The 24,024-nt window shown below is 33.9% G+C and overlaps 1 protein-coding gene across 5 annotated transcripts in view; it reads left to right on the forward strand.

Annotated features, from left to right (window-relative positions):
• Positions 1–303: 303 nt before the first annotated feature.
• Positions 304–24,024, forward strand: part of LOC150098087 (DENN domain-containing protein 1A-like) — a 224,361-nt gene continuing 200,640 nt past the window's right edge. For 4 of the 5 annotated variants that reach the window (XM_090406168.1, XM_090406169.1, XM_090406171.1 and 1 more), the window contains exons 1-5: positions 304–580; positions 8,328–8,392; positions 14,331–14,374; positions 18,672–18,721; positions 20,170–20,277. In XM_090406168.1, coding sequence (XP_090262294.1) covers positions 564–580; positions 8,328–8,392; positions 14,331–14,374; positions 18,672–18,721; positions 20,170–20,277 — 284 coding nt within the window. In that variant the 5' untranslated portion in view covers positions 304–563. Of the gene's footprint in view, positions 581–8,327; positions 8,393–14,330; positions 14,375–18,671; positions 18,722–20,169; positions 20,278–24,024 lie in introns of those variants that run through there. The other variant, XM_090406172.1, reaches the window with a different exon arrangement.

Consider the following 24,024-nt stretch of genomic DNA (forward strand, 5'->3'; position numbering starts at 1 on the left):
ACACCGCACTTAAACTGCGAACGCACGCAATTAATAGGGAGGAAATAATACATTTCATGGGTGAGGTGTAGTTGGATGGTTTTGTGGATTTATCTCAAGTAGTTAATGTTCTCTGATTCCATAGAAAATGAAAGGTATCACACAAGGAAAATAAAAATACATTGAGAAAGATGACATAACGCTCGGTCCGTTTGCAACTCGACACGATTTTTCGTGCTAACAGCGCCAGTTGATACCAGCCGTAAAATGTGAACAGTTCCTTTTAAGCTTACCGTATTGTTCAGTCGGCGGTTGAAAGTGTCAGTGTTGCTCATGGCACAAATATTTACGCTTGGTGAATACGTCAGCTGTGTACAGGATTGTTCTTTGATGTATAGTGATGACATCGAAAATATAGCAGATTTTCGGTACGCTATGTAAAATAGAAAAGAAAAAAAAAACGTTTAGTGCAAATGCCTCGAAAGTTTGTATTTATTGTTTATTCATGCCGTCTTGTAGTAAGATTTCATTGACCCTGGGTATAACAGGATCAAGAAAATTACTTCCTGCATCTAGGTTGTATCATGGGATCTAGGATCAGGTAGGTAGGATAATATGTCTTGCGCTGATCGTCGATTTTTTTTTCCCTATGTATGAAGAATATATATATATAAATATGCCAATTAAATTATTAAATTTTTATTAAATTTCATTTGCTTTAATTTTTCAGTGGCATTTATTTAAAGTTTTAATTTCCATTACCTTTCAAAAATATAGATATTCTTTTTTATTTTATTTAACGGAAAAATGCGAATATATTCCCAGATGTCTGGTGGGGGAGGTGATATATATATATATCTTCGAAATCTCTGTGTGTGGCTCGCGCGTGAGGAATGTCTGAAAGGGAGAGGTGAGATGAAGTTATTCAAGTTTTATTTCCCCATAAGAATGGATGATATTATTTACTCCGGATACAAAAATGTTTAACCCGGAGCCCGAACTAGCGTTCGATGGCCGTGTATTTTGTGTGTATATGCGTTTGCACAAAAGAGCAATAAACTACTGCACAGGAGTAAAAGGTAAAAGAAAATCTACCTGGAATTCTCTGATCCTAAGGGCCCAATACTGGACCTCCCCACTTTCTTTCTGTATAATAAAACGTTTTGTTTATCTACTGTAATACCATGCTTCTATATTTTGCTGGCAACATTAACGTTATGGGTAATAATTGTTGCCATGGTACCTGAAAGATATCATCAGTAAATGTTTTGAGGAAGTTTACCAGTTGCAAGTAAAATATGTAATTCCTTAAGTATGTAAAAAGCTTATCTACAAGAATATGTAATTCCATATATAACTAAATTAAGTAATGGCTTATGTTGTTTCTGTTAGTGGATGATATTGATTAACAAGTGTCAGCTGTTAAAGATTCTTTTCAATATGAGTATCGCATACGTGTCGGTAACTCTTGTTGATATAATTTATAGCGGTTTTTTTATTTTTATTATTTTTTTGTTTCAATTTGATAAAAGCATGCATTTTTAATTTGTTCTTAAATACATCACTCAATGTAGGTCTCAATAAAATAGGTAAAAACCCATATATATATATATATATATATATATATATATATATATATATATATATATATTATTTATATATATATTATATATATAATATATATATATACATATATATCAGTTTTCAGAACAGAAAATAACAAAAAAGGTACTGTTCACAGAATCATCATATATATATATTATTTATATATATATACATATATATACATATATATTATTTATATATATATACATATATATATATATTGAAATGGATGTCAGGCTGCAATCCATAACTTGCATAAATTTTATGGAATTCAGTCTTGAGGAAGAAGGTTGTCAAGTTCTTAATAGTTTAATTACATATATATTTACAAGCTTTTGTGCACAAAAAAGTTCTTCAGAGTTTCCACAGCCAAGAGTGTCATGACTCGTAATTTGATTTAATTTATGTTGACTCATAATTAGTATTATCACTGTAAAGTGCTAAGTAAGTAATTTACTAATATTCAAATAAAATATATTATTGCACATTGTTATATTTAAAATAACACAGAGATCACAAGAAAAAGTGAAGGTTTGAATCAGTTTTCAGAACAGAAAATAACAAAAAAGGTACTGTTCACAGAATCATCATAGCAAAAGTCTGCAAGAACAATGAAGCATATTAGAGAAAGGACAGTGAAAAAAATGATATGCAGCTGAAAATATTGATTACTTTTCATCTCTAGTTCAGGCTATAAGTTAAGCTGTAAGTCACTTTCCAGCTCTGGTTGGGAAAGTAGATAATTGCTGCTCTCTTACAGGCTGTGGGTTTGAGTCCCACAGTAGGCATGAATATTTTTAGGTAGTAGATGCATTTCATTGCATCTATGAGACTACCACTTCCCTGCTTATTAGAAGCCTAAAGTAGCCCTTGAAATAGGTTTGGTCTCAAAAGCAATATTTCTTGATTATCTAAAGCTGATCCACAGTAATAAATATATGATAGGTTTGTAGCCTTCTTATGGATAGGATTCAGATTTTTAAAAAAAAGTAACTGTGAAAATGATATTTGAGAAATCATCTTAGGATTAGGTGTTTTGATAAGATGATTAGGACTTTGCTTTGAAAGATTGGCAAGTATGGTCTTTCTAAGGAATACCTTTCCATGAAAATAATAGCGTTTGCTATTCTAACAAGAGCCCAGCTGCATAACGCACACACACCCTCTCCTCTCACTTGCTATGGTGCTTTTGCTGCAACCCCCCCCCCCCCCCCCCCTGCAACATACATCAATAAACTCTCAGTTGATAGACATCAGCTTCGAGGAATGTCTATTATTAGTGTCAAGACTCCCAAATTACCTTTTACCACAAAAGGTATCACTGTTCCAGATGATTTGTTGTTTGGTTGTTTGCTTCTCACTATCCCTTATCTTAGCCACTGTACCATTTGCCTCTTCCTAATATTCTTGTATCTTTTATTCACCATAAATATGGTGAATAAAAGATACAGGAATGCTGAAGAGAAGATTTTAAATGAAATTCGACTTGAATTCAGTAACTGCCGTCATTACTCTGCTGAATGAGACATCGCCATCCATTGCGAAGTTTCCTTTTCGTGTTTTTGTTGATTCGCATCACATCCGAACCAGCTGAGCATGCGAAAGCTGAAAAATGCGGGCATTCTTTCGGCTGGTGAATAAAAGATACAGGAATACTCTTACTTAGCTTTTTAGGTTGTTAATTTGTAAGCAAACAATACTTTTTAGCTTTATAATATCCATCTGCCCATTTCTGTTAAGCAATCTGAGAATGGATGAACTGATTTAGATGAAACCTAAGATTTAAAAATTTGAGGAAAATTGTTTTATAATTAACTAGCATTTAACACACAGACCAAAACACATTTTGGTCTCCATTTTATTAGTTCGTAAGTTTGGTCTCCATGCAAGTAAGTTTGTAAGTGACACACGTAGTGGAATTACTCTTGAGTAATTCCATGTTTACTTATTATCTCTATGTAATAGAGATAAGCAGAATCATTATGTAACTCTTCAGGATTGAAAATGTGCGGCTACATGTACATTTCCCTAACTTTCACTGTCCCTAACATTCAAGGTATATTTCTTTCCGTTTCTTTCCTTGTATTTATGATTTTGCCTTAGATTGCAACTTTCACTCTCCAGCTCTCTCCTCCTCTTCTCAGATGTACTCTATTTCATGCAAAATTTTAACATGCATATTTTTATCACCTTCAGTGGGTATTCTCACATGGATGATGAGTTTTCACAAGTGTAAATGCCAACCCTTAAATAGAGAGATAACAGTGGAGTGAAAAAATAGAAAATACTTTAATTGGTGCATCTCCATCTCTTTTCTTTTAGTTCCCTGTTGGTTTCCATCTTTCATCTTAACAGTGGTAGGTAGATTGATGCCCTTGAATTGCCATTCAGCCATCATGACTGATTCCTCTTTTCAATTACAATAATTGTGTTTTAAATAGGATTTTTTGAGGGGGTTTGTGTGAAGGGAAATTGTTGAATAATGAAAGTGTCTGTTAATAGAAGTAAAACAGTATACAATATTTTTATATAATGAAACCTGTGGTGAATTCATCACTAAAAAACATGTGTACTAACCACAGTGATAAGGAGAAAGGTGACTGGCAGGCACATGAACGGTATAAAGCGCAAACCAGAAGGGTAACGAGCGTGGTAAGAAAAGCAAAAAAGGATTTGAAGAAACCCTGAGAACATTGCCCATGCAGGCTAAAGAGAATCCTAAACAGTTTTTTCGATATGTTGCAAGTAAAAGAAAAAATGTATATGGCAGAATATTTTAAAGAATGCTGATGGTAGGGAGGTAACCGAATCAGTTGATATAGTTGAATTACTGAGCGAGCACTTTGCAAGAATATATCTTCCAGTTGGTGACACTGCAGAAATGAATGAACCAATAGATTATACGGGAATCGTGGTGAATGAAGCGGAGGTGAGTAGTCTATTGCAAAACCTCAATGTCAATACATCTGGGATTGGATGGTATACCAACTCGTGTCATATGTGAAGTGGCTAAAGAATTGTCAGTACCCTTGGCCATTTCGTTTAATTTGAGTCTCGGGTCTGGATTAGTCCCGAGGGGGTGGAAAGAGGGGAAAATAGTTCCACTGCATAAAGGAGGTTCCAAGACTGCTGTTGTAAATTACTGACCGATTAGCATATCAGGAATCATTGTCAAAGTCTTGGAGAAATTAGTCAAGAGAAGAATACAGGATTGGATAGATGAAAATGGAGATCATGCCTTAGTAACTTGCTCATGTTTTATTACACAGTGAGGCTGAACTGGATAAGAGTAATGGGTTTACAGTGGTTCTACTGGACCTTGCCAAGGCCTTTGACAGGATAACACATGCTACTCTAATCAGTAAACTGGAGCAGATGGGGGATGGATATAGGGTTGGTCAGATGGATAGGAGGGTGGTTGATGGAGAGATACCAGAGAGTGGTTTATTCAGGAGTGGAGTCCAAAAGACAGCTTGTGACTAGTGGTGTGCCGCAGGGTTTTGTTCTTGGACTACCACTTTTCAATTTGTTCATTAACGATATAGGAAAGGATCTGAGAGGAAGTGTTCACTTGTTTGCTGATGATGCAAAGTTGGGTAGAGCAATTGTGAGTGCACAGGATGTCAAAATTTTGCAGGATGATTTGGATAGTTTGGAGGACTGGGCTAGGGAAAATGGATGTCAATTTAATGTGGCAAAGTGTAAGGTTATGCATTTTGGAGTGAAAAGATTAGCAGCAGTATATCACATTGGTGGAACCGTACTCCTGGAGATTGATGAGGCCAGGGATTTGGGAGTGTTGGTAGATAGGGAGTTGAAGTTTAGGGGGCACATTGCAAAAGTGGCTAAATCAGCTCATCAAATCACTTGGTTGCTGAAAAATACTTTAACAAGCAGAGACAAACAAGTTATTGTTCCTCTATATCGAGCCTTAATAAGACCCCATGTAGACTAATGGGCCCCAGGGTTTCTTCTTGATGGGGAGGATCCAGAGACGAGTGACCATGATGATAGCAGGTCTGTGGAATGAACCTTATGAGAACAGGTTGAAAATTTGTGGGTTGCAAAAAATTGGTTGATAGGTGGAAAAGGGATGATATGATTGAGACATTCAAATTACTGAAGAGTTTCTATAAGATTAATCCAGAAGATATTTTTGAGAATAGGATTGGTGGTGGGAGGATTAGGGGCCATACATGAAAGCTGGGCAAGAATGTGGTTAGCAGGGGTGTTAGAGCTAGGTTTTTTTACTTGGCGAGTTGGGAATGAGTGGAATAAGCTGCCAGAGTCTGTTGTGTCTGTTATGACCATGAATGAGTTCAAGGTGAGGTATGATAGATACTGTGTGAATGTTGAATAGGTGTTCTTGACATGAAGTAGGGCCTCCCTCGGTGAGTTTGTCGACTCCTTGGAGTTGCCCGAAATAATAATAAGTTTTAATAATTAAATATTTCATCCCAAGTATCTTGGGACATCCTCAGTATAGTAATTGAAACAATACTAGGAATAACAAACAGTTAGGGTGCATGATTACAGTGGAATCTCAATATGCATGCAGTAATGTGTTATAGAACTTTATTAAAATATAACTGAACACACACACAAAAAAAAAAAAAAAAAAAATATATATATATATATATATATATATATATATATATAATAACATAAAGAGATTATTTTACGCAATTTTGTATGACAATATCCCATACTTTAGAAATAGTAAGAACATCGTTGCGGTTTAAATTTGGTCTGTGTATAGGGCTTCAGCACTTTCTTTATATAAACGTTCATGTTTATATGAAGATCTATCTAAAAGTTTTGACTTTTCCCAATGGATCCTATGGTTTGGGTTTTCAAAAAAAAGTTTTTTTCAAAACTCTGATATTCTTAGAAGAGTGTCTATCTGAAAACAGATTTATAGTGATCTATCATTTATCTGATCCTCAAATCTGTAGTGAAATTGGAAGAACATTGGGACATTGCATCCTTCAGTTGGAAAAGACTTGAATTCGATTTTTGTCATGATGAGAGGAACCTTTGGTTAGCCAATCTCATAAGAAGGTAGCAAAGTTTTTTCTCCTGGAAGCTCTGGTTTTCATCCCTTATACAGGCAAATTGGCCATGATGACACATGCCATCTACAGACTAAAATACTGTTGGTAGTATTTATTTATTTATGCTTATGGCTACATGAAACTGGTAAGTGAAAAGTACAATCACAATTGCCAGCAACAAATGATGAAAATCTTAACATATAAAAGTTCATTACGTAAAAGGCACAACCAGCTTTCTAAGTCTTGCCTTTTTTTTTTTTTTTTAAATAAAACAAAAGTAACTTGTCATAATCAAGCCAGGGGCAATTATCATCCTACTGTAACAGGTATGACAAGGCTGCATGTTCTCACAACACTTCACAACATAAATGTAGCTGTATCCTAGGTTTAATTAGAGAGCAATTGTGTCTTGTGTGAGAAAACTTGATCCATTAGAGGGGGGCCCATTTCATATTCCATCATCTTCTAACATGAGGAGGAGTTCTGTTGATACCATGATGAGGACTATGAGAGTGGCTACGAGAATAACGTCTTCGTGGTGAGATGGGACTGTGATCTTCTGTTTCCTCCATGACCACCGCCACATCAACTACAGGTCAAGGTCCAGGCTGGAAAGCCAATTTAAGGCCTCATCCGTCACTTTGTGGATGTCCTGTAGGCCACCACCATGAAATTGGCACCTTGGGCAGTCGTACACAATATGAGTAATCGTCTGAGCCACCAGAGAACAATCACAATAAGGGTTATCTCACAGCCCCCATTTATGTAGAAGGTAGCCACATCTGCCCTGACTAGTTCTGATCCTGTTGATTGATGACCAAATCTTCCTAGGAAGATCAAAAGATCACTTTTGGTAGTGATAGCACATGATAGATAACATTGTGTGTGTGTGTGCTGATGGTAGTAGTGTCATTGGAGGATTAAATATGGGAGATGATGAGTTATGTATAGCACAGTAGGGTGCCCTCCCACAATGAGTCCTTGCACTCCTTGGAGTGTTATGTAATAATAATAATAATAAATCACTAGAATTCTTGAATGGATTAATTAGCATGTCGAACTGACTCCTGGAGCAGCTCTACGTAACTGTACATTTAGTTAATCATACCCTCAGTTAACTGATCAGCAAGTCAATTTCTCAATCATCCATGACCAGATAATTGAGAGATCGCTGTAATTTCCTCCATTAGTTCAACTGTCTGTAGATTGTTTCTACATGGATAGCCTTTCAGATTCCTCACAGAAAATAATTGTAAGGATTGAGTTTGGGAAAGTATAGTGTCAAAGACCATCCATAGTAAAAAAAAACTAGTTAATACAATTGCAAAATGCTCATGAAGAGCATACAAAATCACATTTGTTGTTGTCCATTCTCTTAGAAGAACACTTTCTCCAATAGATTGGAGAAAGAGAATGAAGTGTCCTTCAAACACTTTTGATAATGTATCTCCTAAGTCTTTTATAATTAAAATCAGAAACATTCTTTTATACTGTATACTGTATATAAACAATTTGTCATTTTTAATTCTCTGTTACATTTCTGTTATACATTTTCATTTGTTTCTCTTCTGTGTTTATTATTGATGTATTTTAAGTTTTATGATTTTTTTGAAATGTTATGTTACTTTGGTTATTATAGTATTATCCATATTTATGAATGTTATTTCTAATGTGATTTTTATGTTTTAGGGAAAAACCAGAACATATTTTTGAGTGTTTTTGTGAAATTGTTGTACCTTCTAGTTTCATTCAGAGTAAGTAATTGTATCTGTAATATAGTTTGTATAATTTATTAATATAATAATAATTATTATCCTAAGACCCCACAGTGTCAAAAACTCATCTACAAGCTCCCTTTGTTATACACACGCCTCATCATACCTTGCCTTAAACACATTCAAATTCTCTGCAGACACCACATACTTGGCCAATGCATTCCAATTATTCGCAATTCTCCATGCAAAAACCTACTTCTCACTCCCTTTGCTCACACCCTCCTTATACAGCTTCCAGGATTGACCTCTTTTTCTTCCCTGATCTCCCACCATTTTATGAAAAATCTCCTTACTGTTAATCCTATAGCAATCCCTTACCAACTTGTACATCTATCATATCACTCCTCTTCTTCCTATCCACTAGACTCTGTAAATTGCATATTATCATAATCTTGACAGTTTCAAAACTCATCACAGGAAACCTGCACTAATCATTATTTACACAGTACCTATCATGTGTCTCTTTAAATTCATTCATTGGCCAGAACCACACAACTCTCTTTATTAATTCATTCTATTAAAACTATTTCCCAAATCCTTACTAACCATGCTTTTTCTTTTTCCTTTTGTCATATTGAAAAATTTTATATGCATCTTTTTTTGAAAATCTATTAATAATATATATTTCTATCATATCTCCTTTTTTCTCCCTCCCTGCTTATCAGCCAAATTTTTGTAACCTACAAATTTCAGTCTGTTTTCAGAGCATACATTACACAGATGTCATTATCTTCGTCCTTCTGAATCCTCTGCACCTCTATAGTGGTTAATCCTATAGTTCTGAAATATTTTGCTTTCACATATGCTTTGACTGAAATGGATTTGCTTTCTCCTCTCTACCAAATAAATATCACATTCACCACATGTGATATTTAGTTAAGAAAAATGTAGTTTTCCCAGCTAATTTTAAGCAAGACATTGTAGACTTCAGGATTTAGTTTTTAAAAGGAGTGTAGCATGTGGTAATAAGAATTATTTCTGTAATACAGTTGAGTTTTTATAGTACCAGTTTCTTATATTTTGATTTGCTACCATTCTTCCCCTCCCACTTTCTCAAAGAAAAATACCACCCTCTTAATGTTGGTATTTTCTGCTATGGAGATTCACTGGTTTGATCTGATGAAAATGTTTAAATTTACATTAGTTGCATGTTGTTGTTTTTTTTTAATTCATTTTTGATGATTTTAGGAAGATAAAAATATGTTAATAAATTCTAGGTATTTAATTTGCATTAGTTTAATAAAAGTTGACTACTATAAAAAGCAGTGTGATATGAGTTACTTTTAAAGAAAATTTCTATCTTGAAATAAGTTATTTGTAATATTTATAAATAATAGTGTTTTTACTTATCTAGTTAGGATATAACCTTTTACATACAATGGTATCTTTACAATAACTTTCCTTTTCATTTGAAGCAACATTCTCAATTTTCATCCATAATTCAAAGTTCAATTCTTGTAATAAGTCTATAGTAGTAACACCACTATGTAGTTGATCTTGTTAGATTCCACCATCATACCTCATGAAAAAAGTGTTACTAATATAATAGTTATAGTTTTCTACCCTAACTGAACTCAAATCATCTGGTGTCATTAGCATTACACTCCCTCCTATCATTTATACCCTTTCTAAAAATACCATACCCTTTACACTCAGTACTAGTTAGTACATTTGCTTGTGAGAGCCAGATCTCACTAATGCCAGTAATCTGAGGCCACATTGTATTTACTGAGTCAACAAGCTCAACCTCTTTGTTTCTTATATTCAATGTCCCAATAACTATGTAATGGTTAATCAGTCTTCATAGCTCAGTTGGTATAGAGCAGGCTTTTAGTTGGAAAGACCTAGGTTCGAATCCCATCTCTGATTAGAAGATTTATCAGGTGTTTCCAATCAAATAGTGAGTTAGCCAGTCTCATATGGAGGTAGAAAGTTTTCCACCCAGAGACTTGGGATTTTTTGTCCCTCAAAACAGGCAAACCAGCCCTGTGAACATGCATATCTAAAGGTATAGAATACTAACTGCAATATGGAAAAGATTAGGGCCTCACCATTTTATCTTTCCATCCACTACACATTATTGATCTCAGGCAGAGATCCATAATAGTCAGCCTCCTGGATGGAGATGACACGTGACAGAACTGCATTGAATAATCATATACTTTGAAAAAAATTTCCATTCAGTTGAGCATTGAAATCCTCATACATGTTTTTTTTAAATTAATTTGAGGAAAAAAAAACAATTTGTGCAAGTGTCAGAACTGATTTTGCAATCCATAAGACAATAAGTAATATGTGAACATTCTTCCTCTTATACATACTGGTGACAGTATGTTGCCAATATTATCTATTTTGTTCTTGATGTAATTTATTTGTGAACCAACAACATGATTTATTTAATAGTAAGCAAAAATAGTAATCTCCCATTTATTCAACACACTGGGAAGGCAATTTGCAGTTCTGATAATTGAAGGGTTGGATAATTAAAGTACAATTATGGTGCTGTACCAGATGACAGGTGACATGCAAGAGGTGGTTAATTGAAGGCTTGTTGTTTTGAACTTCATATAAATGGTAGATTGCTGTAATGCAGTTGATTTATTTTGTTACAGTAGTAAACAGTTAAATTAGGATAAAATTATTGAGGATATTGTGCTTCTGAAAACAGAAATATGTGCACTCTTAAAAGTCTGTATGTAGAAAGATGTTGAAAGTTTATTTTTCACTTGGTTAGAGTATAATAAATTTAGTTTAATCCTTTATCCAAGTGTGAGCAAACAAAGTTTGTGCCTGAAAGTATCTTTAGGACTGGGGTAAGGTGGTATAACACCAGGGCACTCCTTGCAAAGGTGTGCCCTGGTGTTGTAGCTACCAACACTCCTATCTCAGTGTCTCCCATGATGCAAAACACATCTCCTTGCGGATATGTCTAATGTTATGCATTAAGGGAAGGGCCACAACCCAGACTAGTTTCAACCTTTATTGAGGTCTCTTCAGTGGGAGCCAGGCCCAAGTGCAGATACCAGGCAGGAGCATTAGCAGGTCATCTCTACCTATAGGAGTTGCCAAATGGTGTGCCATCCTTTTTTAATAAATTACTCTGGATTTAGAGAAAGATGTTGAAAGTTTGCAAGGAGTGCCCTGGTGTTGTACCACCCTACCCCCAGTCCTGAAGATACTTTCAGGCGCAAACTTTGTTTGCTCACACTTGGATAAAGGATTAAACTAAATTTATTATGTTTGTAGAAAGATCTGCATTTTCATTTCTGTCATTCTAAATTTGGGATGATAGATAAGATTAAAAGAACAAGTTTTTTTTTTTTTTTTGTGGGAAATAATGCAGAACTGTGTTTTGCTACCATTGTAGTTGATAATATTATCCAAACCCCATTGATAAATGCTTTAAAGGTCAGAATTTAAGGTAGTAGAGGTTAGAGTTCTGGAGGTTGTGGTGATTTGTGCCTTTCTGGGTTTGTCAAATGAAAAAAAAGCAGGGGGGAGTGCAGTGTGCTGTCATCAGCAACATTGTGTATTGGATTGGCAGTCAGCTGTGGTAATACATTTATGTATTACCACATTTATGTATAGAAGGAAGAGAGTAGGCAAGAGAATAGAGCCTTGTAGAACCCATAATTAGTTGTATAGATAAAAGATAAGGAGCCATCCACCATCGCTCGACGTGAGCATCTGGCAGGAAAGCTAGCTACCTAATTGCAGAAGTCAGCGGGAAGACCAAATGATGGGTGTTTTTTCAATAGAACTTTGTGCCAAACTTGATCAAAAGCCTTGGAGATATCAAAACCAGTCACTTGAGACTTGCCAAACCTTTCCATGTGTTTGTTCAGAGATGGATGATCTAGGTTAGTAGATCCTCTGTTGATTGACAGTAACGGAATCCATACTGGCAGTCATTTATTAGTTGAGAATCTTCAAGATAGTGTATAGGAGTTGACTGTTGATAATTCTTTCCATCTTCCTTTCAGAAAGAATTGAAGTGAGAGAAATTGGACAGTAGTTTGAAGGTAAAAATTTGTCACTCTTCTTACTTAGTAGTAGGTTGTACATGGGCTAGTTTCCAGACTGCAGGATAGATACTGGTAGAATAAGAAAGTGTAAATAGGCTGCATAAAGTGGAAGTCTGCGCGGTTAGCCTAGTGGCTTTGCGCTTCACAACCATATGCCTGGGGAAGGAGTGTCCTAGGTTTGATTCCGTCAACGACGTGAGGAGCTCAAGGATCTTCCTCAGCCATAGCCAAGTTAGCTGGTCTTGGGTGTGGACAGCAGGGTTTTTCCGCCAGTTTATCTGGTGTTTTTTCATCCCACAAGCAGGCAAACCGGTGCGAGAACACACACGGATTACAGTCAGGAATACTGACCCAGCCATAGGCCTGATTCGTCAGCCTATGCCGGTTCCAGAGTCCGGATAAAATTTGGGGGGAGTAGATGGTACCGTGAACTCCCGTAAAAAGGAGGAATGCTGTATCATCACACGGAATTTATTTATAAAGTGGAAGTCGACTCTGGGACACAGAAGTTGACTCTGGACCTTTAGAACAATTGGAGAGATGTCATCAGGGCCAGGAGATTTTTTTTTTATTATCCATTTTTAGCAAAATTACTTCCTTTCAGACATGTATACACATCTATTCTTAGCATTATGGGATACTGAGAGAGTTGATGTGAAGTCAGTAGTCTCTCTATAAAAGTAGTCTAGTCATGATGATACTTCATATGCAAACTTTATTTGCTTACACTTAGGTATAGGATTAAACAAGAATATAATTTATTGGCAAGTATAATTGACTTTGTAACCAAGCAGAAAACGTTTTGAAACAAATTTTGGTTTCAGTGGAATGGTACTCCTCCTTATTTTGACTTTGCTTTTTGAAAATACCGTAATGAAACTCTACTAAGAAGATGGATGAGTAGAGGGTTGGAAAAAAATTAATTTGTTTCATCTCACTGACATATAGCGCAACCTTTTATGACAGTGTACCTGGGTATCATCAAAGAGGATGTCAGCAAACATAACAAACAGGGGAAAGTAGAAGTTTATAACACTTTTCAAAACATTGCACTGCCTATTCTATGATTGTCAATCATTGTACCTATGACACAGAATGATGTATGCAGAAAACATTGTTTTCATGCAGAAGTTATTATTGATGCTGATATATCATTTGAGATTACCATTATACACATCGTATGATTGTCAGTCATTTTATATACCTGTTTGAAATTACACTGTGTGGAGAAGCATTGTTCTCAAACAGGTGTTATCAATGTTTGATATGTTGATATATTTGTGATATCATTAATACACATATCTTACAAAATGTTTTATATTTATACTTCATATCTTATATGCTGTGTATCTGAGATAAAAGGCCTTTTAGAACAGATAATTACAGCTGTACATCCCACTTAGAAGTAACAAGCAGAACCTATTGTTACATTTTTATATATGATATTAATGATCACAATTCATTGTGCCTCCATAGCGCAATTGGAAGAATGACGGTACATTGCGCCCTTAGATTGGAATACGCCTAAGTTCGATTCTCGTCACGACGGGAGGAATCTTTATGTTGACTTTTTCAATCGAAGGTGAGTTAGCCGATCTCATACAGAGGTAGTAGGGTTTTTTTCTCCCGGAAACTCTGATTTTTCCTCGCATACAGACAAATCGGCCCTTCAGAACACATGCAATTTACAGACAAAAAATACTAGTTGTGGTGGTGGGCGGTTGATGGAGATGATTGGTAGAGGTTCAGTGTAGTGGTGGAAACAGCTGTATAGTAGGTGTCCTCCCGTGATGAGTCTTTGGACTCCTTGGAGGTGTCACAAATAATAATAATAATAATAATAATCAGTTTTAAATGCATTTTAATCAGGTGGTTTTTTTTCCTTCATTTAGTTCCACAAATAAGAAGAAAATTTCCAGAAGCCTATAAAAATGAGGTATGTTTGTGAAGCTAAGAAAAGTAAGCAGTTTTTAATTTAAAAACAAATTATATAACTTACTATGATGATTGCAGAATTTTTTCCGCCCACTTGATTAGGAAGTAAATTATATGTAAAGTATAATTTAGACATTCAAGACTGACAAAGAATAAAAATTAACATAAGTTCTTGTAAAAAGAACTTATGTTAATTTTTATTCTTTGTACATGATATAACACATCCAAGCTACTTGTATATAGAGGCATGACTTTACATGAAATTGCCCTGTTATATCATAATGTCCAGAACACCTCCTTTTCAAATATATGTTGTTGCCATGCATTTTGGGAAAGGTTACTATCTATAATGGTTTAGACCATTATTGCAATCTTTTTAGTGGAAACTAGAGTTGTGGAAATACTGAGACTTAAATCATTACAGAAAATTGCAATAGTATTGTATGTAAACAGTTTACAAAAGCAATCTAAACCTAATGCTCATTTAGCATAATGGAATAGCATGCAAGATAGTTTTCATTATTAAACTAGTTCTAAGTTCAGCTCTGCTTCTTAAGATTTTTTTTTATTTTATTTTGCGAATAAGAATGGTCAAATTTCACTATAACTATTCCATTTTTTTTCTTCATTGAACCAGTTCTAGGTTCAAGACTGATCAGTGAAAAAGTATTTTATATATATGCAGTAATCCCCCATTTTTTTTGCCATTCTGCTCTTTCAGCATTTCAAATATATCCACAATCCTTTTGCATGTGGTTCACTCTTTCACCTTATATTTTGCTGACTTCTCACACACTTTCTCTCTCAATCGACTTGCATTTAGTGTGTTTATAGAAGTCGTGGTTTATCTCTTAGAAATTGCGCACTGCATCTCTTATATTTGTGCTTACAATACAGTATTCATACATATATTTTTGATTATAATGAAACCTAAGTGTATTGATAAAGCTAAAAAAAGCCATAAGCTTCTAAATTTGCACTAAATGTTGTTGACATGGCAAAGGAATTAGAATTGGAAGTCCAGCCTGAAGATGTTGCAGAATTGCTTAGGTTTCATGATGAGGCCCTAACTGATGAAGATCTCTTCCTAATTGAAGAACAGCAAGTTGTAAGACTTCCTGTTAGAGAACAGGAAGTCTTACCTAATGATGGCTTAGCCTAAGGTGCTGAGAATTAGAAGGAATTGCCAAAATACAGGACTCAATTGCATTTTGGGAAAGGATTGATCCCAGTTTTGGCAGAAGTGCTAAAATGCTGCAAACTTCATTTGTTCCCTATTTCAAGATACCACCTCCGCAACCATAGAAAGTTATCCCTAACCCTTCTGATTCAGAGCCATTAACATCAGTAGCAATATCAACCCCTATAAGATCTCAAGGTCTATAAGATTCAAGGACAAATAGCAGAAATAGCACAAGACAAATAGCAGAATATTGCTAATGATTGCAGAGGAACTAAATCCAACTAGAGTAGAAATCTCTAATGGTGGTAGTATAAGTAATACAGGAAATGAGTTTGAGGCTGTTTGGTGTGAAATAGATGTTAACAGGAACACTGTACACAATTGGATGTTGTTACAGATCGCAATCATCTGAAGAGGACTGTAAGCTGCATAGACATATCTTATGGATACAAGGAGGACTCTCATGGGTAATTTAAACTATGAGAATATAAACTTGAGGGAGGAGAAAGTATTCAAGACAAAAGGGAATTTATAGAATTACTGAAGAATAACCACTGAGTAATTCTATAAATTATATATCAATTGATTGATATATAAATTATGTCAGTTTGTTATACAAATTGATTGGCTACTGGCAGAGACTGAACTGCCCACTTAGTATCCAAAATTAGATAGGGTTAAAAAAAGGCCTTAGATGAGTTTCATTGTCCACTGTGAGATCACTGTTCTGCATACTGGAGGCTTGAAGTAACTTGGAAAAGTTCTGTTTGATTTTGTAGAAGAGTTTCTGGATTATATAACCCTTATCCCAATACAGCACTAATATGAATTTATGGTAGGTTTATAACCTTTCATTGGTAGGATCCCATAAAAAAAAAAAAAAAAAGGAAGCAGCAAGCTTCTAGTGCAGACAGTATTGACAGTCACTTTCAGTGAAAAGATCTGGGTTCAGATCCTGTCTGCTTTTTGAAGAACATTTATAAGGACTTTGATTGAAGATGAGTTAACTGGTCTCATAGAGAGGTGACATGCTTTTCATCCAAGATTCAGAAGAACACACACAGTTAATAAATGTAAAACTTTGGCTTCACAGCTTTGGTTGCTTCAGCCATAATTCCTAACTTTCAAGCTCAACCTGAGAAAGGAGGAGGTTAGAAGCATCTGCCTGGCTGCCAGTAACGTTTCAATTGTTGAGAATGTAAATGCCACTCTGAAATTAACGTAATACCATAAATAGCAAGCAGCAGTAACAACACTACTGATTATTAAAAATAATGTCAGTGAAGTAGCCACATTTAAAATGCAGCTAGCCTGCTGTTTATTCATTACAGTCAGTTCTTGACTTATGGAGTTCTGTTCCAACAATTCCATTGTAAGTTAGAAATCACTTTGTGAATGATAAGGATATGTTAATAATTGACTTATCTAAATACTGAAATGTGTAGGTGTGTTTTGTCATGTTTAACTAATTTTCTTTACTTATAGTGAAATAATACAGTGCACAAATTATAACATAAAATTACTGTATACAGTACAGTAATTTTATGTACTGTACTTGAATAAATAATGAAACAAGAGTATACATTGCTTGTCCACTTACCAGCAAAATAATTAGTTGGAAACACATGGAGCAAGAGTAATTTTTCAAAGCTTTTATTAATGGGACAGTTCATCAGAAACAAATTCTTCTCAACCATTGTTTCCCAACCTTTTTTTTTTAATTATTTCTCCCTAAAGGGGTTCAATTTTGTTTCTTTCTTTGTTAATAAACAAAGAAATATTTTGGCCATTTCAGACCGAAATGTCTGAAATAGCCAAAATTGTCACCATTACTTGGCCAATTCACCTTTTTAAATTTATATTTGCATTCTCTATTACATTTTAATTTGATGAGTTCTTGAATTTCTTCATTAGCAGACCTGGCATCACATTCAATTGAATCTTAACATCCATGGCTTGACTTCAAAAGAAAATAAATCTGAACATTTATTTTTTATTTCACCTTTTAAAGAACATAAATGATCAGAATAATTCTTTATGAGATATTCATTGATTTCATCTAACCCTTGTAGACCAAATATTGTTTTCTCATTAAATTGATGTCAAATATTTCCATTTTATCAGTGAAGGCTTTTAATATGCATTTGTATTCTATCACTGTAATTAATTTTCCTTGAAATGATACTTCATTAAGTTTTTAAAAATCCAAACCATATAATATATGTTGTTTTTGTGTTGCTTATCTCCTTTGCTTTCTAAAAAAATCAATTATCATATCAAAATGTTTATAAATCTTGTTGGATACTTTCCTTTGGAAAACGGTCTGACTGCAGTATATAAAAGAAGCCTCAAATGCTGTTTTTCATTATCAACACAAAATTTTTCCTGAAAAGACAATATTATTTGCTTGTGACTTTATTTTAAACAACATTACAAATGTTGTTTAAAATAAAGGATTTCTGGGTACTATTGTCTCAGTGCATACCCCTGCAAAGCAGGGTGTGAACTGACGTATTTAGGATGCCAATACAGACAAATTTTTAATATAGAATTTTCTAAAAATAATTTTTAACTTTTTTGCCCATATTTACAATGGGAAACAGTGTTGCTGATCAACTGAATTTTCCATTTTCTGCCAGAGCTTTTGCAGATTGTATGATTGTAGTCGAAGGAAGGAAGCCTCATCCTCCTTTTCCAAATTTACTATCATATTTACACCTTTGAGTAATTCAAACCTACCAACCAAATATAGCATTCTCCTTCATTATTGTTTTCTAATATCTTAAAACAAACACATTGTCCCCCACTCTACACATATTTGGTTACAATTGCTTGATAAATTTAAAAGTATTCGAAGTTATCCTTCAGTTAATTGCATTTGATAAATTAAGATGAGCACTGATGTGCTATACACTCTTAAAACTTTCATACATGGATAAAAATGCAATCATATGGTCAAATTGATGTGAATTTTGTAGCATGGGTTGCATGAGCCACACAACAGCACACCCAACCAAAATGATGTCACTGATATATCTATATAGATAGATAGATAAAATTAAGCATAATGTATTTTATTTAAAATAATCCTAACTAATTTTGTTTACTTTTCCAGGAGGTACTAGAATCTGTTGTTAAATTTTCTTGTCCTTGTGAGTTTACTGGGTAAGTTTTTATTTTTGATGCTTTTCTAATATATTCATAAATCAGATAAACTGATAATCTTCTCATACAAAAAGTTATTTAGTAAATATTTTTTTTTTTTTTTTTTTTTTACTGTACACAGATCTATTTTTAGATATTTAGATGGTTTCATCTAGGGAATTCAAAACACAAATCTAGTGTTGACTCTTTCATGAAGCAGAACTCACATAGCCACTCTCATCCACGTGTTCTCTGTACTTCGGGATTTCTGTGCTTCATTTTCTTATTTATAACTTCTTTTAATAGTATTACAACATGAAACAAAACTAAATTATAAAAGGATTTTTATTTATTGGATTTCAAACCCGCATCCTCAGAACAAAACAATATGTATTACAATTTACATGTGACAGTAAGTGAAACAATTCAAATTATAACAGATGAAAGTTGTAAATCCATAATTTGGTACTCTCTAATGTTGTATAAAAGAAGTATGATTTTCTAGGAGTTGATCTTAAGATGCTCTCTCCCAAATTTTTGGCAGATTAATGTTAGTGTTAGAAGAATGCTTCATACCATTGCTGACTAAAAAATCCTTTTATAATTTAGTTTAGTTTTGGTTGGTGTTGTAATAACAGTAAAATGTGTTTTGAATGACATCTAACACATAAACTTGTTAACTAGATTCATTTTCTTATTATTTCCAGTCTTTTGATTCAAACATTTATGCTGAATTTATTACTGTAACCTTATCAGTAGGAAATGTACATTCTATAGTTTACTTTAAATAGTTAACTAAGCCTCAGTTTTCTAAGAAGTGTTCCAAGGCTGTTCAAGAAAAGAATAAAGCGTATTGTATCTGACTTCCAATGAAATCCATCTTCTTTTTCTGCATATATTAAAGCTCGAAGTTGTTGCAAGAACTGTCAACAAATCCAAAACTGGCCATCTGAAAAGCACAAACTTGCATGATGAAAGCATAACTATCAAACAATAGTTATGATTTCTAGTCTCTTCTCAAACCCCTAACTTTTGTCCTGCCTTTTTTTTTTCTTTGCTTCATTTGCACTTGGTTCTATTGCATCATTATCCACATAGAATTCCAATCTTCACATTTTTTTCTTAAATTCTTAAACTGACGATCCTTCCTTAAAAATATAAGTTATATAATTCTGTAATACATACAAGATATTTTTAAGTTACTGCAATAAAATATATTACTCATTCTTTCAAATAAAGTCAGACATTACAAATTATTACTTAAAATTAATGTGCAAGAGATATTCTTTTTAAAGATTGAAGGGAGGGGATGTTTTTTTTAAATTGTTTGTAGCTATTCTTTTTCTAATTTCTTTCTTCCTTTCTCTCTCCTATCCTCTTAATATCAATAAATTTTCATCTCATGTGTAATAAAATGTTAACAGAATTTTTTATATTTGCAATGAAATGCAACTATTTATTTTTAATAGCACTGGCGTTACTCTCTTTTCATTTGTTTTGACAAATTCTGATGGAAAATGGACGTTTGGTTTCTGTCGGCATGCACCACATTCTAATTTATGCACTGTAATTTTGAGGTAAGTTCGAGGAAAACATTAAATCATTTTTCATTGCATTAAAAAAATGATAGGAAGTTAGTAATGATGTAATGATTTTATGTAGTACTATCATAATATCCTTTCATTTAGTGTTACACGGTGATCAGCATTCATTTTAGAAATTATGGACTTTACAACCGTATTATAAATAATTATTTTAATTTCCCAGCGTTTCGACCTTCATATTACGGTCATCATCTGGAGTATATACAGGACAAGCTGAGTTATATTTTATACAGTATACTAAAGAAACAATGATTTAATCACTGGTTATTTTACTGGCATGACCTAGTGAAAAAAATAAATAATAAAAATACAGATTAAAATTAAAAATTAATTATTTAGAAACTACATCAAAGCTAAATTCTATATAGGATAACATAAGAGAAATATTATTTCATATAGTTTTCTTACAGTAACAATCATGTCCTATTTTTAACATGACATTTGTTATATTAGATTTATGATACTGGATTATCTACAGTCCTGTTTATGGTTAACCCTTAGGGAGAAAGGTTCCGTGGATAGAATATGTGTCTTCCATATGCTTGGGAGTTTTAGGCCATCATTATTGTTCAAATTGGGGTGGTTGATAAGAATCTCACAGGCTTCTTTAAATTTACGTTCATACTATGTTTTGGCCAGTCAGTTCTATGTAAAGTGTTCAAGGCATGATCAGAAAGGCCAGCTTCACCATAGTTATTATTATTTAATGTGTCATTTATGTTCCTTTTGTCTGATAGGAATTGTGTCTTGTTTCTCCTATATATATGGTAGATTACAGATGCAATAAATATGGTATACTCCAGGGTGGGCCAGCAGAGGGAATTGATCTTTGGATGAGTTGAGTACACTTTTTAATTTTGCAGGAGGTTTAAAGGTGGCTTTGAGGTTGTATTTCTGTAGTTCTGTTTATTTTATCTGATCTCCCTTTAATGTTAGGAATGGTTATAGTTTTATTGTTGTCTGGTTTATCTTTGTTTTTTGTTGAGGTCTTGTAGAGAATTTTGTTAATAGTGTTTTGTCTGTAACCATTTTTTAGAAAGATATTGCTGATAACTTTAAATTCGTCTTTCAGCACTTGTTCATTGGAGCAGATCTTCAAAGTCCTGTTTTTTAGAGTATTAATGACACCTAGTTTTTGTATTGGGTGGTGGTGGTAGGAGTTTATGTGTATATATTATGCCAGTATGAAAGACAAAACAGTGAAGGAAAGACTGCCAGAAGAAAGACATGTGACAAGTGTATCTAGAAATGGAAGTGTATTCTGTTTTTCAATCTCAATTGTGAACTGTATGCATTTGTGTTGTTTGTTTAGGTGGCTAAGGAAAGTGTCTAGTGTCTGGCGGCCATGGGGCAAGATTGTGGAAACAGCATCAACATATCATAGCCAGACTTTGGGTTTTAAAGGAGAGGCATCTAGAGCATGTTGCTCAAAATGTTCCATATAAAAGTTGGCAATGGGGACAGGGATAATGGCGAGCCCATGGCTGTGCCTTCTTTTTGTAGGTAGAAAGCATTATGCCATACAAAATAACCAGAACGTAATACATGTGCAAAGAGTGCTGTGATATCTGGAGGGAATTTGTTCTGTCAAAGAAGGATTGTGTCATTGATTTGGACATTTGTAAAGAGGGCAGAGATGTCAAAACTGACTAATAAATCATCTTTTTCTAATGTAATGTCTTTGATTATGTTTTTGATATAGGAGGGGGGATGACCTAACAACTCCTTGAGTGTTGCGGCTTATTTCTTGGCTAGGTGATAATTTGGGCTGTCTATACCTGGTGATCAAATCATTGTTTCTTTAGCATAATGTGTGAAATATAACTCATCTTGTCCTGTATATTTGTATATACTCCAGATGATGACCTTGAATTCCAATGAACAAGTGCTGAAAGACTAATTTAAAGTTATCAGCAATACCTTTCTAAAAAATGGTTACAGACAAAACACTATTATCAAAATTCTCTACAAGATCTCAACAAAAAACAAAGATAAAACAGACCACAATAAAACTATAACCATTCCTTACATTAAAGGGACATCAGATAAAATAAACAGAATACTACAGAAATACAACCTCGAAGCCATCTTTAAACCTCCTGCAAAATTAAGAAGCATACTCAACTCATCCAAAGACCCACTCCCTCTGCTTGCCCACCCTGGAGTATACCATATTTATTGCATCTGTAATCTACCATATATAGGGGAAACAAGACACACAATTCCTATCAGACAAATGGAACATAAACGACACATTAAATATAATAACTGGTGAAGCTGGCCTTTCTGATCATGCCCTGAACACTTTACATAGAATTGACTGGAAAAGCATCAGTTGTTTACATCACACCAAAACATGGTATGAACGTAAATTTAAGGAAGCCTGTGAGATTCTTATCAACCACCCCAATCTGAACAATAATGATGGTCTAAAAATCCCAAGCATATGGAAGGCACATATTCTATCCACAGAACCTTTCTCCCTAAGATAACAGTTAACTATAAAAAAGGACTGTAGATAATCCAGAATCTTAAATCTAATATAACAATTGTCATGTTAAAAATAGGACATTATTGTTACTGTAAGAAACTATCTATATGAAATAATATTTCTCTTATGTTATCCTAAATAGAATTTAGCTTTGATGTAGTTTCTAAATAATTAATTAATTTTTAATTTTAATCTGTATTTTTATTATTTATTTTTTTCACTAGGTCATGCCAGTAAAATAACCAGTGATTACATCATTGTTTCTTTAGCATACTGTGTAAAATATAACTCAGCTTGTCCTGTATATTTGTATATACTCCAAATGATGACCTTAATATAAAGGTCAAAACGTCAGGAAATTAAAATAGTTATAACACTGTTGTAAAGTCCATAATTTCTAAAATGAATCATAATATCCTGTTCACCCCCATGACAATATAGGTCAGGAATTTGATGATGACGATTATTAAAAAAATGTTTTTGTTGGTAGCTGTTGCAAAAAAAAAATTGGTAAACTGCAATGAGGTATGTTCATGATTTATTATTATTATGTAGGTGACAGAACTCATTGAAAAAGGGCACTTCACAATCTACCTGACTCCATTCCACCCACTAAATGTGTTTTTGTTTGTTAATTGTGTAGGTGTGTTTTGCAGCTAGTTTGCCTGTTTTATGGATGGAAATGTCTAAACAGAAGAAAATGTCTTGCTGTTTCTGTAAGAGACTGACTAACCTCACCTTCGGCTGTTGCAAAAGATCCTTATAAAGATAGTGACAAGAATCAAACCCAGATCTTTTTCCAGCCATAGATTGCATGTTGTGTTGTCCTTACGGATGCAAGGCTAGAGATTCTGATTGGATTAGTGTAGTCAGAATCTTTATCTAAATCTCTAAATGGAATAAATGTAATAAGGTAGTTGTGTGCATAGTTGGATCAGTCTACATTTGGTAATAACATACTTATGCAGAAATTAACATTCATGTAGTCAGCTCTCATTATAGCAAACACTGTTATAGTAGGGTTGCTAACAAACTAATGAAAAGTCTTGGCCAAAACCTCATGGTTTCAGGAAGTGCATCAGGTTCTAAAGGAAATTCAGTGTAACAAACCCTCCACTATAATAAACTATTCCTTGATTTGTCTGAACCTGATAAAGATTATATTATTATTGTGGCTGGTACACTATACTTATGTGCATCTTGAGAGTGAAACATGCTACATACAGTAT

Source organism: Typopeltis vanoorti, chromosome 16 (assembly GCF_054136105.1).
Source record: "Typopeltis vanoorti isolate ZY-2024b chromosome 16, IOZ_Tvanoo_1.0, whole genome shotgun sequence".
Classification (NCBI taxonomy): domain Eukaryota; kingdom Metazoa; phylum Arthropoda; class Arachnida; order Uropygi; family Thelyphonidae; genus Typopeltis; species Typopeltis vanoorti.